The following is a 20,847-nucleotide window of genomic DNA, read 5'->3' as shown; positions in this document are numbered from 1 at the left end:
AAACTAAATTTCCTTTAAAATGACCTATATTACTTTTAAATTCAATACATAGAATTCCGACAATCACGCCAGAGTTGGTATCTCATATTTGGGTACTCTCCTCTGATACTTGCTTTTTATTCTTTCTTATTCTTGTAACTTGTTGCGAAAAGTTTGCATGTTTTAAATCAAATTGCGATTTTTAATTACCATCCATATTTGGAATGTTTCTCCCAAGACCACTTTTGTCGTACAATGTTTCGACAATGTTAATGTATCATTATTGAAATTTAAATTTCCCGCCAACGTTCAAATCTCTTGGTAAAGCAGTATTGTCGGTAATTTCGCAAACCCAATTGCGATTTTTTTTTACAACTGGAACCATCTGGATCAGATCTCGATATAAATATACTATTGTCTCCAAGAAGAAAAATTCGAAACCTTTTTTTGCAAAGAGTGTACATCTATCTCTACGATCGCTGCTGCTGAGATTTTAATGAAATCAGGTGCCGAAAACAGGTGCACACCAGTTGTGTTTAAAGTGCGATCCCTCCTTTGCATACATTAATAATTCTCCATTATTATGATCCACGATGATTGATCATTTTCACATAATTAGTTCCATGCTCAATGTTCGTGAATCTGCCCATCCCTGCGTATAGATTTACCCAGTGTATATTGTTTTATTCCCCTCTCATCCCCCTCGCTAGCGACAGGTCTGTCTCTGACCCTGCGCATTCACATTGCCCGGTCACGTGAGCCCTCCTCTCGACCAATCGGGCGTCACGTAGGGTACGAATTCTAAGAAATTTTCGTCCCGCCACTCCACTGTCCGCCCGCGCCAAGAACAGTCAGTAGATGGACTATCGACTTGTGAGTTGTGTTTGTGCGACCGGTTCTGCTTTAACATCTTTGTTTCCGCAAAGCATCATCGAACTCAACACATCTTTATTCGCAGTGAAAATCCGAGAGGCCGATTCAGCAATCAGTCAGTACGTTTCCTGGGGCTTGTCTTCGGACTAGCAAGTAAGTTTTTTGCCAGAATTTTTGAACTTTTCCCTCCGCCCTCCGCAGATCCACAGCCCCGCGGCTATTTACGCGGTACAGAACGTGAAATACGTCACATCACCACGGGCTTTCCCAACCCAAATCGCGAGCGAGCTTCGCTCTCAACTCTTCGAGATGCTGCAAACTTCTGACTCACTCTGTTACTTTCTAATCACATATTTTATTGTTTCTATTATCATCCCTCCTTTCAGCTGTTGTCGATCCCGATCGATTGATCCTCATTTTTCCCCCAGTAGTAACAGAACGCAGCATTCAATTCACTTGATTTCAGAAGCACTTGAAAGAATTTTTGCACCTGTGTTGCGGTATGCGTGAGCTGTAGTAGTTACACAATGCAGTTTTGCAGGGTTTTGAAACTGATACATTCCTGTAAGCAAGTTTCGGAAACGTTTGAAATTCCTTCTGTACTATATATCCATCGTTTTACATCTCTTTATATTCTGGAATGCAGTCGAGTTTTTTGTAAGCTGTATTGTTTAACTCTTGCTTTGCTAAATTGGTATTTCGGAATGTTTTACCATTTTTAATTACTTTTATCAATTTGTATGAATACAAAGAAAAATTGAATTTATCTCTATCTCTGGGTTATCAATTTGTTAAATAAGACTTAATTTTTTCTTGTCGAAAACAAGTATTTGCGATAATTTACATTTTTTATAATTACATGTGTAATATTTCGCAGTTTAATTTTTTTACTTTTATTATATTTATTACATTTTTATTAATAATTTTAAATACTTGTGATTTTTAATGACTTGCTTAGTTTTAATTTTCATGTATTCTTATATTAAAATGTGTTTTATTTTGTTGAACTCGAAAAGAAGGTATGTTCTGTGGTGACTGTACTTTTATTATTAGACGTTCCGGAGTAGCCGCTTAAAAGAGCGTTTTTGCACGTCAAAGCAGGTGCTTGTCGCCTGCCTAGTTCATTGATAACACGATAAGCAAATGCATATATTGCACGTCGCTATTTGACACCTGATATATCGATCTTGCACTCACCCTCGTCGCTGAAAGTCAAGAGCAACTTGTGAATATATTAATCTTCGAGAGAAAAACTTAGCAAAGAGTAGGAATTTTTAGTTTACAATAAGCTCAAAAGGGGAATTTAATAAGGACATATAATTTTAAAAAGCTATATCAGGCTTTACAAATCATAAAATATGACAAAACTGAATTATTGATGACAATTTTGTCGGACAATGTGGCGAAAGGATACATCCAAATTCGAACCGGAAGTGGATTTTTAAAACTGGAAATCGGAAAATTGTTTAATTTTTGAGACAAAGTAATTTTAGGCTCAATTATACTAAATAGTTACAAAATATGAATAAATATTTTGTATAAAAATAACACTGTAGGTAGTAAAATCCATTTATGTTAAGAAACTATTTTTAATTTTTCTCTTTACAGTATCTCGAAAAAAATTTCTCATTTTTTCTTCTTATTTTTTTCTTAATTCGATTTTTGAGATGGTTTTTTCTCCTGAAAAATTTGCCTCGATGGACTTTAATGCTTTTGCTGCGACACAATTTATATATCTACTATTTTATTATTCATTGAAAACCAATCTTTTTTGGCAGAAAGTTTTGTCCATTTTGGTTGAAAATTTATCTCTTTAGTTAAAAAACGTTAATTTTTTTGTAGAAATCTAATTTTTTATCTGAGGATTTGACTACCATTTGAACATTCATAAATTTAGTTGAAAATTCATCTCTGATAGAAAATCTAAGTATTTTGTTGAAAATTGGTTTTTCTTTGATTTTAAATCTATTTATTTTTTACTTAAAAACTAATTTCCATTTTTGGTTGAAAATATTTTCTTTTAATTGAATATTCAAATACTTGGATTTAAGTTGAACTATTTTGTTAAAAATTTCTTTGATTCTATAATAGTTAATTTTTTTAGAAAGAAAAAATGGAGACATACTATTAACAAGTCAATCTGTGCGAAAAATTATTTTTCAGCAGAAAGGCTCAAAACACATTGTGAATCCAAGAAGCAGTCTGTTTGAAAAAATATTCAAACGTTCAATTTAAGCAAAAAGAATTGCGCAGAAGGACCCCAAAATGTGTTTCCAATCAACATGGTAATAGGCTACTTCGAGACAAATATAAAACAAACGAAAAAAGAGGGAGAGAATTAAACTATTTTAATTTTTTTTTATCTGAAAATGTACTATTTCCATTTTTGTTTGAAAATTGTTCTCTTTTAGTTGAAAGTTCGTATTTTTTGGTAAAAAAAAATAAGCTTTGTTCGAAATTTCCTTTTTTTTTATATAAAAATGCCATCCGTTTCGTTAAACATCAACGTCGTTTTTTCAATTAATTTTTTATTGCAAATTTAACGTTTTCGTTAGAAATGTGTTTTTTTTTTTTTTAGTTGAAACTGTTATTTTGTTAGAAATACATTTTTTTTGTTATATATAAATATTAGTGTTAGGAAAAATTGAGGGAAAGAAAATGATCTTTTCGGTTACTCTGTAATTTCACAGAATTATATTGTAATATGGCAAAGGGTGTTTAAAATTTCTAACGTTTTATATTTAATTTTATGATATTTGAAAAAGGTCTCACGGCATTCATAGTAAAGGTTTAAAGAATTTGATAAGTAAAATTGAAGTTGAAAGGATTCTTCGCGATTGTAGATGGATTGTAGAATGTTGGTTCTTCTAATAATCTAATGCAGTGAGTCTTGCATATGGTCTGGATGGCCTTGCTGTAACTAAAAGCATCACTTCCTTTGTTTTTTTAAGATTGATTGCTTGCCTAACTTAAGCAGATAGTATTTACTCTAAAGAATTAATAAGAAAATGTGTCTACAGGGTGCTTGCAGGTCAGGGAAAATTTGGAAATCAAGGAAAACTTTGTTTTTTGTCATTTAAATAAAACTGGAAAGGGGGCGGTTAAGTTCACTGACACTCGCTAAGCATAAAGCGGTAGTCAGGGAAACGCCAGAGAATTTAAAAAATGAAGTTTTGCGGGCACCCTGTTATTTAAAAAAAAAATATTAGGGGAGACCACCCTACAGCATATAATGAACCTAGAGTAGATAAGCTTTAATTACAAGCACAATTATACATAAAATAATTATGTATTTATCATTTTAATTTCTTAACAAATATAGAGTCTTTATTATGAATTACATTAATTAGTTTATATACATTAGTTATTAGAGGAATGTTAATGAAAAAGGGCAGTAAATGTCAATTCATTTTAATCGGAAATATTATACTGAGATCTAAAATTATTTATTTACTAAAAGATTTCTTGTTAAAATTGAATTCAAATTCAAATTTCTTCCCAGTAGTTCCAAATTGGTGGCGTTGCCATAGCTACCCGACTGGCGTATTGAGTGATTTTCTCCGTCTTTAAATGCTTTAAAAGTCATAAAATTTTATTCAACGAGGGCTGCAACGGTAGGAAGTTGCAATAAACGTAATCCCTATATACTGTTATGTCGTATTTTATGAACCCTTGACTGTCTTAAGATTCAAGATTTCAAGGACGACCATCTATCCTCAAACTGAAATTCTTGAGGAAAAAACACGTAGTAGCAGTCGGCTTAGTTAGGTTCTTCGGTTTACTTTCAAATGAAAAATAGTGCGGTATTGGCGCCAGATCCTTTTCATACCAGTATTATATTGAGACAATTGAGGATTTTAGGCTGTAGGTCCTCAGGACAATTGAAAAGAATGGACAGGGACCCTCGTGGTGCTTACCTGAGCCATTGATAGATTCCTTTCCAGGACGATTTTACCTTCACCCAATATTTTTCAAATAAAAAAACTTTCTAAGTTTTGGCCAGAACAGACGACACATAATTTTTAGACATGTGCAGTTGCAGTGGAAATCTTTAAGACATTTTATACTGTAGTTACAGTTTATCACGGTGGCCCCGTTCATGGAAAAGTCAAGGAATTTTCTTGGGTCAGAGAAAATCAGAGATTTTGAAAAGAAATGTCGTAATTTCTTCTGTAGAGGTTTCGAAGGTTTAAGCCTTAAGGGGACTTTATACTATTTCATGGAATTTTCAAGAGTTTTAAAAAGTTTCAAGGGTCTTCAAAAGATTACACAGGATTTGAGGTATTTTAGCATATTTTAAAAGACATCCGAGAGTTTTTAATAGATTTCATTATTATTATTTTTATATTCTCATCAATGAGAAAGTACTGTTTTATATGAAAAATGACTTGCGGTTTAGATTGCGCGTTTGCACACTTTATAAGGGTGTAAAAATAAAGGACGAGTTCGTTAGCGAGCCATTTTGGATAATAATTCAAAAAGTTAGAGCATTTTTTAAATTTTTTATGTACGGCTGTTCGTTGTACTCAGAAAGCCAAACAGTTTATTCTTGAGACTTTCTTCGATAAACAGAAAGTTATCAGAGTTATGGCAATTACTAAATTTTTAAAATCAATCAAAAATGAAAGTTAAATCTAAAACGCACGATATGAAAGAAGTCAAAAGAGGAGAAACGCTGATTTTTAAAAGCTCTATCATATTATCATAATTTTTTTTTGAATTTTCATGAAAAATCGAACGTTCAATTTTTTATTGCAAAAAAATAAAAAATCCCATTTTGCGGTGAGACTATTATCATTAATAATAAAGAAATATGTTTTTTGAAAAACAACGACAGGTGTAGATAAAGTTAACAAACAATAGTTTTTCATCCAAAAAAGATCTACAATTTTGTGATGAATTATTTTTTGATACCATGCATATTTTTGTTTAAAGTGTAAAAAATAACGTTGAAAATAAATTAAGTTTTTGAAAAAACGACTCCAAATTCAGTAACATGGCAATTCACAAAGTTATTTTTTTATATAGGATGTGCACTTTTTTTAAATTATAAAAACAAGACACTGAAAACAACTGTTGCTGCATATGATGAATTGTAATAATATAAATTTATGTCGAAATTTATTAAAATGATACATTTTTCAGGGTAGCTGAGAATAAACATTAGTGCAAAATAAGGAAAAAATATTAAAGTAATCACGAATAATAAAATTTCTACATTATTTTGCAATGACTGAATAAGCAGTTCCAGACTGACATACAGAAATAAATATAATATTCATTTGAGATAATAGAGTTGAACTTAATGTAGAAAAGTTCTCTTGACTCATACTGCAAGAATTTCGATATCTTGAATAGTTTTTATGATTTCACAGTTATGTCATCTCCGAATTTTCATTATTTTACACTAAATACATACAATTAAAAAAAAAAACGATTTAAGTTATAGAAAATTCGTAAACAATGTATCAACAATGTCTTGCTATACTAACTTCTCGTTAAAATTCGTTACAAATCCGCTAGATAGACTAGGATTTAAAGGTGAGCGCAGGTGAAAAATCAATTTTGAACATAAAATGTGATTAACTAAAGTTTTAAATTAATGGGGCTGTCGTATTTTTGTAAAATACACATCGAGGAAATGTTTCTGTAGATTTTTCGTTCAACTATTAGGCAAACAGATTGAATCAAAAATGCATGTTTGTTGAATTATTGTAAAAAAGTTAAATTTTTAACCTGTCCTCACATCTGCAGCCGAATCTATCCTACTAATTTACATCAAATTTTAACGACTGGTAATTTTTTCCAATATTTGTGTCATAATCCGTTGCTATTAATTAATTAAAGTAAAATTAAACGTATAATTAGAAAACATTCAAGAGAAAATATGTTGCTGAAAAACTGAATACAATGTCAATCGATCGATCGAAAAAAAATTAGGGGCGGTTTCTATGTGTCGTAATACAATTTTCTGGGAATTTCGACTCTACCTTTCACCTTTTAAAAGGAGATGCGTAATTCAGAGAAAGCTCTTCATGAATAAATCGAGGACTTCATTCCAAAGATCCTTTATCTTTGTCGAATCTTCTCGCAATCATTTTTGCCTTTTGTAGTCATCAAAGTTTGGTTTTCGACTATTTACCTTTTTTCACATATTTTGAAATTGGTCACCTATTTTACCTATTTTACCTATTTTACCTATTTTACCTATTTTACCTGTTTTAAAAATACGTCACCTGTTTCACCTTTTTTTCAGTTGACAAAGTAAAATTGTGTTTACAATTTTAACTTACATAACTCTATGAGACCGAATAGATTTTAAGTCAGGCCGCGGTTACTGCTAATGTCGCAGGTTCGATTGCTGAAGAAATATTTTGTTATCAAAGGAAACAAGATGATGCGAATTTAATCTATTTGATAAAAAAATTTTTGAGAATAGTTAGGAATATTTCAGTTTTATCAACTTCACGACTCAGACTATCAAAAAGACTTTTCGATCATTGAAGTGTGGTGTTCTTTAAATTAAAACAAGAATTAAATTTTTTCGTTTTGAACCTGATCAAGCTTTTAGTTTTCTTTTGACATAATGGGAAAATGCTTTAAAAAATACTTCAAAGTTAACAAAATACTAGCGATTTATTTGACAATGTTAAAAGGAAATTTACGCGAAAATCCCGGCTGTTTTCTGTTCTAAATTTGTACTGTTATGGTCAATATTATTTCATGAGCTTGTATGGTGTGTCGGGATCTGTATTATTCACATTTGAGTACAAAATTTAGTAAATATATATGCGAGATAAAGGGAAACCTCAACAGCCTTCTTTTTAGGGCTTTTCAAGGCAAATAATTTGGTTCTTTTGATTTTTATTAAAGAATCTGGAAAATCTTATGAGAAAGTAGCGAAATTTCAAAGAATGATTGTACTCACCACATATTTTGAAAAATTCAAAACAATATTTTTATGAATATTGCTATGATTTATTAAAAAATGTTTTCAAGTATTTTAGAAACTTTGCGACTTCTTTCCACGAAGTCCGACCCTAGATCAGGATCTAGGGACAAAACTCTAAAAATATCTGAACAATTGAGTAAAATAGTTTCCAGACTTATACGCCGGAAGGCATCATTATACCACTTGCTGTCTTGTTCTGTAGAGGTTTCTGAGTCTCTAGTCATCGATTTCTGTAGAAAAAGGCAGAAAATACCACGAAAAACCCCATTATAACTTCACTTACTGCCTTTTTCCATATAAATGCTTTTGAATGTTGGCAGTATTTGCATTTTTGCATATTAACCATGTTTGGTAATTATTTTTATATAAATAGGTAGATCGCACTCAAATTAATCAATAACAGTAGAAAAATTATTTAAATATCTTGTTGTAAATTTAAAGGAATAGGAAAAAAACGATTCAAACGTTTACGTCGATTTTCTCCGTTCGCTGTTTTTTTAGTTACTGCCTTTTACCATAGAACGACATTGCAATGTTTACCAAGATATGGGCTTTAATAAACTTTTTGAGTTTACAATGCTGGTAGCCATTTTAAAAAATATATTTCATTTATATTGTTTAGAAAAAATTGGAAGTCAAAAGAACTCAAAACATGTATCCTCAGATTGAATGATGTGCGTATTAAAATAAAGCTTCGTTTTTCTAGTTTCTAACCCTGCAAAAAACATAATGGGAGATTTAAGGAATTCAGATATATTAATTAAAATTAATATTTAATTTCGGGTGACCGCTGGACCGGGGAACCATTAATTTTTTTACGAGGAATTTTACAAATTTTTAGAAAAAAAGTTTTTCTAAGTTTGATTTAAACCGTTTTTGTAAATAATTAGTTCAATTTTTATCTTTCTCAATTATGGTGTCATACAGATTACAATGCGTAATTCGAAAATCTTTCACTTCAGGTAATAGAATTACAAATGAGAGTGGTTTGATATTTGGATGACAGTTGTATTAAAATGCACTGAAGCTCTGGCTAAAATTTTGGAACCTTTCTGAGCTTCATAATCGAAAAATTAATGCGTGAAAATAACATGTTATCTTATGGGAAGACGTACTTTTTGTACTATATAAAAAGATTGAAAAATGAAAAAATTCTGAAATAATTCTGACATATATAAAATGTTATCAGAAATCCACATCTGCTTCTAGAAGTATTATTCAGAGTCTATAAGAGTAGAAAAAAAATTAATTATACCGTAAATGTATGACTCACGTCAGCGAACTGAAGATATGGCAATGTCGCATCCGTTCCACGTACTCTATTTTTTGCGCGAATTTGAAATTAGGTATTATCACTTCAATCGCCGGCTAACTTCACTTCGTTGCTACACTTATGACTATGTGAGTCAATAAAAAGTTGAAGCGTTCTCTCAACTGACTTGCTACATACCAAGGGTTACTTCCTTAACCCTTTCATGCATACATTTTTCAGGGAAACGAGTTTTCATGAAAATTGGTATGTATGGGTTTTTGGGGTCGCTGATTACGAATCTGAACTCAGATTTTGAAAAATCAAAATGGCGGATCCAATATGGCGGCTAGCATTTGGAATATCCTACGTATACTAATTTTCAGAAAACAATCCGAGAATATTCCAAGTTTCTGGCGCCATCTTGGATCCACCATTTCAAATTCTCAAAATCTGAGTCCAGATTCGTATTCAGCGACCCCAAAAACCCTTAAGTACCCATTTTCATAAGGATATAATGCAAAGTTTTTTCAATAATGAATTTTGTCAACAAAAAAGGCTTTTTTCATCTTTGTTTATAAGTATTAACAAATTATTTTAAAAATTTAGACCCTTCGCACAAAAATTTCAATTTTCTATCATCCTGCGAACAAGAAATTAAACAAAACCTATGTAAAATCCAATAAAAACTACTCTGAAATCGCAAAAAATGATATGAAAAAAGGTGGGAATACGGTATTCCCACCATGCCGCAAAGGGTTAAAGTGTACGTTTTTCATTTAAAGAATTTTATTAGTAGCGTTTGACAACGACAATTTTTGAGAAAAATCGTTTTTAGTTAAACAAATATAAATTATAATAATTTTCAAAATTGAATTATACATTGAGGATTAGCAAGTTAATAATAATTTATTTTACAAGACGATTCAAAATCAGTTCAAAGTTTACAAAATTCCAGATTTTTAACGTTAAAAATTGAACTGTTTTGAATTGGAAAGTCTTAGTAATTAAAAAAATATAAGCGCTCGATTTAAACTTTGTAAACAATTTTGAATTTCAAAATAACTTTAAAATAATATATTCATAATTAAAGGCTTTTATTAAATTAAAAATTTTGTTTTATTCTAAATTTGAAATTTTCCAGAAAAATAACAATGGTATAGTATTTAGAAATATTTTATTTTCCAAATAAAATCAGTAATTGCAAATCAAAAATATCAAAAATAAACTTTGAATGTTACAATTTTAATTCTTCTATTTGAAAAAAATGTAATTTTGTAATGTAATTTGTAATATAAAATTGTTGATTCCTGGGGAAATTGAAAATAACTCTTTTATTTTGAAAAATTATTCGAATAATTTTAAGAGATGTTTAGAAGTTGTGAACAATTTTTAATAAATGCCAAATAGCATGTAGATGTTTTAAATTTTTGAAGCTTTTTAAGGATGTTAAAACTATTTAAAATGAAAAAATATCATTTTTAATTTAAGAAGTCTTCAGTTTATAACGAATGTTTAATGATTCTGTTTTTAAAATTTCTAGCTGAAAATTGAGTAAAATGATTTTCAGCTTAGTTTTTATTACTTCAAATAGAAATTTGTTTAGCTTTAGAATTCGAATATTTTAATTTCATTGACCGTGAAAAATGTTTGCGAGTCAGGGAAAACCCGGGAAATTTTTTATCGGATTAAAACGGCTACCCTGTTATTTGCTTTCTTTTAATATAATTCATCAATCATTTCAGTTAATCTGTTATTTAAGTAATTTATTTGGGCTTATTTTGATACAATAACATTTGACTGAAAAATGTTCTGTACATAAAAGTATGCAAAATCCCCACCCCATATTTTATCTCAGTAATCATGTTAACTTTTTTAACGACAATAGGTATACAATGGTGACAGCTTTTGAAATCAAAACCTTGCCAAAGTTTAAATCAGTAAATTAGAGGCTTGAATTTCTGTATTTTCTTTTTTAGGACCAGGTTTAGAACGTACAATCATGTCTCTGTGGGAGAAAGCTCAGCGCTTACCTCCGCACGCACTTCAACAGGTACGCAACATCTACGGCGATCACTTCCCAATTGAAGTGCGGCACTTCTTATCAACATGGCTCGAAGAAAAAATGTGGTAAGTCTCACGTTAAAAAAAAACATCTCCTGTTCTCGTCTAAAAAAAAATCAAATTGATTAAAGATCAGAGAAAGATCAATCTTTACTTAATAAATAACTAATAAGTGTTTGGCTCTTTTAGGAGTAACATAGATGCTGAAAATCCACAATATGAACAATTCATTGCTAATTTGGTGGGCTCCTTCATTCAAGAACTTGAATCGAAGGCTGCATCACTGCACACAAGTGATCTCTTTCCTACAAAGATGAAGCTTTCAGAAGCAGCAGGAACTTTTCGCGTATGTCTCTCATATTGTACAACATACATAAAACTATTAACCTAATTTTTTAATTTAATAATCGGAATAATGAAAAAAAATCTGTTTTTTTTTCTGCTTACAGCAAAGATATAGTCAGAATCCGATATCATTGTTCAAAATAATCAGGCATTGCCTGTTGACAGAAATGAAATTGGTAGCGCAAGTTGACGATTTGGGAGGCACCATGATGATGAACATTGTAGGCGACCCAATGATGGTTGGCGATGCCGCCACCGAAATTGCCCAACAAGTCGATTCCCTCCGTCGAAGAACGCACGAAAGTGGCGAGGATCTTCGCAAAATGGAACAAGAATTGGAAGCGTTTGCTCTCAGTTATCACGAATGCACAAAGATAAATGCAACTCTCCAGCACTTATCGACACAACCTCAGAGCCAGCAGAATCTTGAATACGAGAAGAAAATTACTAGGTACAATTTTTGACTACTTTTATTGTTTTCAATTCAGTGTGCCTGCCTGACAGCGAAACCGGTAATTTTTCATTCAATTGCACTAAAATGAATATTAAACGTGTTTTTGATATTTCATTGCTCTCGATTTGTAGAATCACGAGGCGAACAATGAAAAACTTCAATTTTGATCATTTCGATAATATAAGTGATTCTGATTGCAATTTTTACTAAAATTTTGAAATCCTGTATAAATGTATATTTTTTAAACCAAAGAGTGAAAGATTTACGTTTTCCAATACAAATAAAAAAACTGTAATTATAAAATTCGAACTAGGAGATTTTGGAAGAGTATCAGTCTCTAATTCTAAATTAAAAAAAAAAAGAATTTTCTTAATGAATTTTTATAATTCAGACTTTAGACGGGGATTTGTTCAAAAGAATGAAAATTTTTAGCTAGTTTATGGAGTTTGGAATGTTCATTGTGATCAAGAACTTAACAGATTTGTAGAGAAAAAAAAGTATGTCAACTTGGATTTCAGCCGTTTTTAAGTAATTCAATTGTTATTTTCTCTTCAATTATGGTACCGTTCAGTTTAGAATACTTAATTCGAAAATCTTTGACTTTAAGAATGTTATATTTCAGTTTTTATTTTTTTTGTGTGTGAATATAAATAAATTATTTTTCAAATTGAACTGTACTTAAAATGTTAATAAGTGATTAATGTTAATGTTAATAATAGATTTTACAAGAAGATTCGAAATCAGTTCAAAATTTTTGGAATTTCCAGATTTCAACGTTAAAAATTAAACTGTTTCAATTGGAAAGTTTTACTAAAACAAATGAAAACGTCCGACTGAAATTTACAAGATAATTTTAATTTAAAAATAACTTCAACCTAATATATTCATGATTGAATAAAAAACAGAACCATTACTTAATATTTGAATATATCTGACTGTTCAGGTAAGTCAGTAATTATAAATCAAATGTTGAAAACTAAACTTTGAACATTACATAGAAAAAATTCAGAATTAATTAAAAATTTAAAAGCATCTTCTTCTACTAAATAAAATACAAAATTGTGCCGTTAAAATACGATAACCTCCACACCATTCATATATCGACTTGAAAATGTATGCACGTTTATAAACATTAATTGATAAAATCTTTTGTTTAACAAATATTGCAAAATATTATCGATTTGGAATTTGTAAACTTGATTTTAAATTTGTGAAAGTGAATTCGACAACTTAGATACACTTTTTATAATAAAAATTCGAAAAATACAGTTTTCATGTTCTGTATTTAAGTTTTTATTTCTGTTTTACTTTCTCAGATTTTTTTCCAAATTTAGTTCAAATTTCACTATTGACTTCGTATTTTTCAAATTGTTTTACATGTTTTTTTTATAACTTTATATAAGTTTTATTGAATTCCGCGGCGACAAAATCCGGCTAGTCGTACCGATTTTTTTTCATGAATAGCCCCTGGCCTAGTTTAAAACAAAATGTAGATTTCTTCAAATTTCGAATAAAAAATTTATAAATTTTTTAGAATTGCGAAAGGTTGTAGATCGTAGAAGAATAAAAAATGTTTCCTTAAGATTCCTATAGGAAATTTGAAAATGATTTTCAGTCTGAAAAGTTAATTTTAAGAGAATATTTTTAAAAGATTTACAAAATTATGAAAGCTAAATGAGGAAGATTTTAAGAAGTTTTTTTTTTAATCTGCAGGTTTTTTTGTTTTTAAATTGTAGGAAGAATGCGAATCATCTTAAAGGAGGTTTAGAAGTTCTGAAAAAATTTCAAAAATAATTGATAATTTGAAAAATGTAGAACAACATGTAGATTTGTTAAGCCTGAAATAAAATTTGGAAGCATTTTAAGGATTTTAAAACGATTTAAAATAAACATTTTGGAGTTTAACTGCATTTAGTTGAAAAGGGTTAGTAGTCTTCATTTCATGCGTAAAAATTATTGAGAATTTGAATAAAAAAATTAATTAAAAATAAAAATTTAAGAGTTTCACTTTGAGTGCTTTAGTTTCCAACTCAGTTTTTATTACTTTAAATGGAAAAAATCTTAGCTTTAGAGTTCGGATTTTTTATTTCCATTGGCCGTTAAAACGGAAATTTGAAAAGGAACCAGGAAATTTTTATTTCTATTTCCTTCTGAATTTTTAATAATTATTTGAGCACTTTTCTGCTTATTTTACGAATTCAGTTGAATAGGAATTACGTTACGTTCTAACGGTATGAATGGGCACGGGATTATGAAATTTGACTTCTGTAATAACCCTCAATTCCAAGTTGAGAGGAGAATTATAATTTTGTCTTGGAACAATGAATTTTCCAAAAGAATTACAGTTTTCATTTGTAGCGGGGAATTTTCAAAAAGAATTAGGATTCTGACATAAAATAGGAAACTTTCCAAGATAATGAATATTCTGAGTTAGGAGATTAAAATGTGAAAAAAGTATATAATTACTGAAAGTGGCCATCCACCCGGGACAGAAATTTTACAACGGGAGATTTCCCCTATTTAATATTTCACACTTTTTTCAAGTTTTAAAAGTTTCCTAGTGTTTTTTAGAATAATTTTACTTTCAAAGTTCTCAATATTTCTCATAATATTTAAAATTCTATCATTTTGAACGGTGAAAATGACAGTGATTTTTATTTATAGAAATCACATTTTTTAGTAAAAAAAATCTATTCAGTCTGTTTGAATGTCAGTTAATATTACATGATGTGATGCTTATTATCGTGTACTCATCGTGTTTTAAGTTTCTATAATTTTAATTTTAAAATATACTCTTGAATGCCTAATTTTAAAACGGTTTCATCCTTGAGACTTTGAAACGAAATTTTGTTAATTAATTAATTTTTAGATTTATTTTGGGATGTTTCGAATTTTTATATTTAACAATATTGTAGTATCAAATTGAATATTCAAAATGTCAGGAAAATCCCGCTATTAAATATAATAATTTTAGACGTAAATATGAAGCAGTTTAGAATTGAAAATCTTACAATTGTACAACTTCAAAAATTGGATTCAACTAAATCATTTCAAATTGACAACTATTTGATTGGAAAATTTCAAGAATGAATAATAATTATAAAGGAAAGTTTGAAGTTAAAAAATTTTTAATCGAAGTTAAAGTAAAAAAAAGAGTCAATTTAAACGATCTGAAATTGATGCATCAGTAATTGAATAATTTAATTTATTTTAAATTGTTACGATTTTAGAATTTTGAATTTTCATGTTAAATGCTAAATGTTTCATTTGTTCCTTTCTTAGGTTTTAATTTTGCAATTTAAATCGAATTTATTGCATTTTTGAACGTATAATTAGAATTTTTTAAATTATTAATTTGGAAGGCATTATATATCTTCTTTAGTTTCAAATGAAGTTCGCTCGTTTTATTTTCAACTTTCCGGACTAGACATTTTCCATTTTTAATGTTTCCCATTTAAAATTCATATTTTGGACATTTTTTTATGAATTCAAAAGCTTCTAATTTTTAGTTATTTTTTTTTTTTGAATGCCTTTAATTATAAATAATAGAATTTCAACATAAAATGGTTCTATATATAGTTTAAAAAAATTTAAGACACTTTCAATTTAAAATGACTAATTATTCATTATTGTTTAAAAATGTTTAAAACTTAATATTTTTAAATTGGATTATCATTGGGGTTTTAATTTGATTATATAATTAAAAACCAATCGATTTTTTCCGAAAAGGGTTTCTGATGCTTATCAACTTCCGTAATTGATCATGCATATGAAAAACGTGTGAGCTTCGCAAAGGGAGTGTATTTTTCTTTAAAGTGTGAAAAATCACGAATATTTACCGGGAGATAAAATTTTTAAAAATTGTGGCTACCCTTTTACCAGATCGGAAAAATAGAAAAATGTACTGAGAGAAAACTAGGAAATGGCCGGGAATTAAAAAATCATGCTTCTAGTAAACATCACGATATTTTGCATAATCATTTTAAATTAAACTTACTGGCTTTTTAGGCAAAAGGAACAGCAAGAACAATTACTAAATCACAAAGTAGCAACGATGCTGCAGCTGCGTTTAAATATAGCCGACAAATTAAAAGATAACGTGAGCAAGTTGAGTAATCTGCAGTCGAGAGTCCTGGACGATGAACTCCTCAAGTGGAAAAGAGACCAACAATTAGCAGGAAATGGTGCGTCCTTCAACAGTAATTTAGACACGATTCAGGAATGGTGCGAGAGTCTTGCTGAATTGATTTGGATGAATCGTCAGCAGATTAAAGAAGCCGAGCGTCTGAAACAGAAGGCAGTTCGCGATCCACCCGGCTTGCAGGATGTTCTTCCTGCGCTGAACACGCAGATTACACAGCTCTTGAGTTCGCTGGTGACTAGCACATTTATCATCGAGAAGCAGCCTCCTCAAGTCATGAAAACCAATACAAGATTCACGAGTACTGTTCGACTTTTGGTGGGAGGTAAATTGAACGTTCACATGACGCCACCCCAAGTCAAAGTAAGCATAATCAGCGAGGCTCAGGCTCTGGCTCTGCTAAAAACTGACACGAAGATGACAAAGGTGACTAACGAAGCCAGCGGCGATATTCTCAATAATACGGGAACGATGGAGTATCATCAGGCGACGAGGCAGTTGTCTGTTAGTTTTCGAAACATGCAGCTGAAGAAAATCAAGCGAGCAGAGAAGAAGGGGACTGAATCAGTGATGGACGAGAAGTTTTCCCTCTTTTTCCAGTCGCAGTTTAGCGTTGGCGGCGGCGAACTTGTGTTTCAGGTCTGGACATTGAGTTTGCCAGTTGTCGTGATTGTCCACGGAAATCAGGAGCCACACGCGTGGGCAACAGTTACGTGGGACAATGCTTTCGCGGAGCCGGGGAGAGTACCTTTTGTCATTCCTGACAAAGTTCCCTGGATACAAGTTGCAGTGGCACTCAATGTCAAATTCAAGTCTTCCACTGGACGTTGTCTGACTGAAGATAATCTGCGCTTCCTGGCCGAGAAAGCCTTCCGTGGAGCGAATCCCGGAAATCAAGATTATTCGAGCCTTCTTCTCAGCTGGGCGCAATTTTGCAAGGAACCTTTGCCTGAGAGGAACTTTACATTCTGGGAGTGGTTCTATGCTGTGATGAAACTTACGAGGGAGCACCTGAGAAGTCCGTGGATTGACGGGTACATTCTTGGATTTGTGCGGAAGAAGCAGGCAGAGGAGATGCTTACGAACTGTACGTCGGGAACTTTTTTGATGAGATTCTCGGATTCGGAACTTGGTGGTGTGACGATTGCTTGGGTTGGAGGTAAAGAGTTTTGATCTCACTTTCAAGTTTCTTGTGCTTGCTATTCAAAGTATGCAGTTTAGCAAAGTAAAGAGGGTGCTAATTAGAGTTTATTTTTTCCAGATACACCTGAAGTGTTTATGCTCCAGCCTTTTACGAGTAAAGACTTTGCAATTAGAAGCCTGCCGGACAGGGTTTCTGATCTGCAGCACTTATTGTACCTCTATCCAGATGTATCCAAAGATCAGGCATTTTCGAAATATTACACACCATTCGCTGGTATGTATTGATGGATGATTTTATTTTTTATATATTTATTTCAGGGCTCTGATTTAGCGATCATTTGTATAGAAAAAAACTATGCGAGTTTTTAATATTTCCTCCTCTAGCTACGAAAGATGTCAAATTCAGTTTTTATACCCATTGCGGAAAAATATAAATAGAGAGTCAGATGTGAGATATCAAGAATTATTTTCTGTACAACTAGTGTTTTTTGAGAAACCGAAAACTAATTTGAATAGCACAGTTTTGAATCCTTTAAACCTTGAAAACTTTGAAAACCTACATCGTTTAGAAGAAATCTTGCTACTAAAAAGTTTTTTATTTATTAAAATATAATTGATCATTTACTCATTACAGAGTAAATAAAGAGATTCTGAGACATTTTGTGTAGACTTTATCAATTATTTTATCGATTAGAGTGAACAAATTTTAATATTGTGAATAATTCTATCAGTTTTTAATTTCATCTCCGCTAATATAGAATGTTAAAATTTTTGTGATATTCGTTTACAAATTATAAAAATTATTAGTTGAAAGTTTCGATGTTAATTCAGTTTCAGAATTAGAATGAGCTATGGCCAGCTAACGGATTTTTCAAGGGTTTCAACATTCAGTTTTTGAGTGTACACCATATTATAAAATATACCAGATTTTAAAGATTTTAAAACATTTCGCAGATTTGAGACGATTTGAAGTTTCAAAATATTTCAAAGCATTTTTCCACAGATTTGGCACATTTCATAAAGATTGCAAGGGTTTCAAAGATTTAAAATAGAATAAAAATTAAATAAAATTACAAGAAAATGAAAATATTTTAACGATTTCAAATCAATAAAAAATATTTCATAAAAATTTCATAAAGATTTTAAAAGAATGCAAGAATTCCAAAGATTTGAAAACATTTTAAAGATTTTTGTAAACTATTTCAAATGATGATTTCAAGATATTTCAAACAAACACAAAATATTTCACAAACAAAGATTAAAGAAAGCTTTCACAACTATTTGATAGATTTCGTCCAAATTGAAAAAAAATCATTTCAGCGAAGTCTTGTTTGCAAGAAATTAAGAATTTGTTTATTTATGATTCTGCTTTCTTTAAAAATTGTTGGCCCATCAAAAATGAAATGGCTCATTTTTAAATTTATAACAAAATGTTATTTCATTATTTGATGCGAAAAAAGATCTGGAAAAACTTAACTTTTTAACCTGGAAAAGACCTTGAATTTCGTTCTTAAGAATCGCTGGACACTGTTTAAAATATATGTATATTTTTCATTAGTAATTTAAATATTAAAGGTAGAAGATAACCAAGTATTATTGTTTTATGAAACTAGTGTAACCAAAAATAGAAATTTCAATCAAAAAAATATTCTGATTTAAATCGCACGTGTTCAATTGTTAGCGATCCTTAAATAATTTATATACCGAAAACAAAAGTAACCCATTTGGGTAAAAAAAAGTTATCCTATTTATGTAAAACTGCTTCCGAATTGAAATTGCTTAAGTTGTTTAATTTTCAGTTTGAAATCATTAGTTTTAAAATTTTCCAGATCAAAAGTGGTTCATTATTTGACGCTTTAAGGCTTGGAAATACAATTTTTTTTAAAGTTCTATTGGGGGAAAATATATGATTATACTTGTACATTTCGCAATATTATTCATGATAGTCTCGTTTAAACTAGAAATTATGATTTTTCTTGAAAAAAAACCTTGAAACATTAAGAAATCGTTTATTTAACAAATTTGTTTTTGGCTCAACTATTTTTCTTACCGCTTCATAACGAATTAAAAAAAAAAGATAGCTTATTTTCTTAAGAGAGATTCTCTACAACATGGCTGTCCATAATACCTTAATGGTTCGATTTGAAATTTTTTAGGTTTGAAAAGTTCATTTTTGAAGTATCTACTTCAATTTGAAGTTGGCAAATTACGAATTTAACTTCGAATTTTGAAATTTTAAATTTTGGATTCATTTTTGTAACACAAAATGATTTAAATTGCAAAACAGAATAATTGGTCATTTTCAATGGGAAATTCTTTACTTTTTTGAAAGAATTTAATTTTAAGAATCCCCATTGCTAAACTTATGTTTTAAAAATGTTTCGACTAAAATGCTCTAATTTAGTCTTCTTTAATTCGTCAAAGTTTTGCTCTTTAGTTCATATCACAGTTGTAAAGAATTATGATTTATCTTTGTATAAATGCTGTTTTTAAATTAAAAGTGATTTGTGGAACATGATAACAAATTGAACACAAGTGAAAATTAGTAGTTTATTTTGAAAATGTACTGCAAAATTGGGAATGATAACTCTTGAAACTTTCTTACTTTTAAACAAAGGCTCTACATTAGCAGATGGAACGGAAATATTGAAAAAAATGAGTTTGCATTTCTACTGATCTGCATCTTCCAATATATGATGGTTTTTTTTTTTTAGAAAAAAACTCGTTCTTGGGTAATTCGGACCTGTTCTATTAATTTGCGCAACAAAAGTAATAATTTTAATTGTTTATATATGCGCATATATTTATATATGCGCAACGTAGGCGAGAAAATTCATAAAAAAACAAATAAAAAAAGGTAAGTTTTTCGAGGTAGTTAATCGGCGCGCAATCGGCCCCGCAAAAGTGAAATCCGTGTTGATCAACTTACCGTTTTGTAAATCGAGCCTTTCTTCAACAGTATATCACCATATTTCGAAGAAATATGTGTAGATAGGATTTATTAGGGTCAAATTATCTGTGAATTTAATTTGAATTTCTAATGTCTATTTGTACAGATGAATTAGTTATTTTTATTATGAATTCGGCGATATAAAACAATCCTTTTTCAGAATAAATATAGAGAGAGCCTTTCTTCAAAAGTACGGCAGACTAGTTAGTACGTTTTTAATATTTTTGAAGATGAAAATCATAATTTTGTTCACAAATTATTGACAATAAACTGGAAAATATTTAAAAATTGCAAATTTCATTCACAGGCCGCACTTACCGGTCCCTATATCCCCTACTGCACCCGACTGAGGCACTTTCAAGAGCTTTTAATTTCAAAATATTTCAGGGAATTTAAAAAGATTCCAATGGATTTTTTATTAATTTCATTAATTTGAAGGGATTTCAATGTGTTTGAAATATTTTAGGATAAATGCTTTTTTGAATTTCGCAAGAAATGGAACGATTTTACAGAACTACCAGGTTTTAATATATTTTAAAGAATTTTCCAGGATTTTATCAGATTTCCGAGGATTTCAATGATTTTAAGGAATTTTAAAGCCCTCAAGGTATTTTAATAAATTTTCCACAACTTCAGGAAATATTGCCAGGATTCATAAAATTTAACGGGATGGTGATCACTCTAAAAGTTTCTAGAA

General features: G+C 30.2%; 1 protein-coding gene across 1 annotated transcript in view; it reads left to right on the top strand.

Annotated features, from left to right (window-relative positions):
• Positions 1 to 825: 825 nt before the first annotated feature.
• LOC117172146 (signal transducer and activator of transcription 5B) overlaps positions 826 to 20,847 on the top strand; it is a 30,151-nt gene continuing 10,129 nt past the window's right edge. Inside the window, exons 1-6 of the mRNA XM_033359947.1 lie at positions 826 to 1,005; positions 11,033 to 11,183; positions 11,307 to 11,463; positions 11,567 to 11,913; positions 15,925 to 17,216; positions 17,319 to 17,474. Of these exons, the coding sequence (XP_033215838.1) occupies positions 11,056 to 11,183; positions 11,307 to 11,463; positions 11,567 to 11,913; positions 15,925 to 17,216; positions 17,319 to 17,474 (2,080 nt within the window). The 5' untranslated portion in view covers positions 826 to 1,005; positions 11,033 to 11,055. The remainder of the gene's footprint in view (positions 1,006 to 11,032; positions 11,184 to 11,306; positions 11,464 to 11,566; positions 11,914 to 15,924; positions 17,217 to 17,318; positions 17,475 to 20,847) is intronic.

Source organism: Belonocnema kinseyi, chromosome 4 (genome assembly GCF_010883055.1).
Source record: "Belonocnema kinseyi isolate 2016_QV_RU_SX_M_011 chromosome 4, B_treatae_v1, whole genome shotgun sequence".
NCBI classification, from domain to species: domain Eukaryota; kingdom Metazoa; phylum Arthropoda; class Insecta; order Hymenoptera; family Cynipidae; genus Belonocnema; species Belonocnema kinseyi.
Note: the sequence above shows the minus strand (reverse complement) of the source record. Positions and strands in the feature narration are given on the sequence as shown.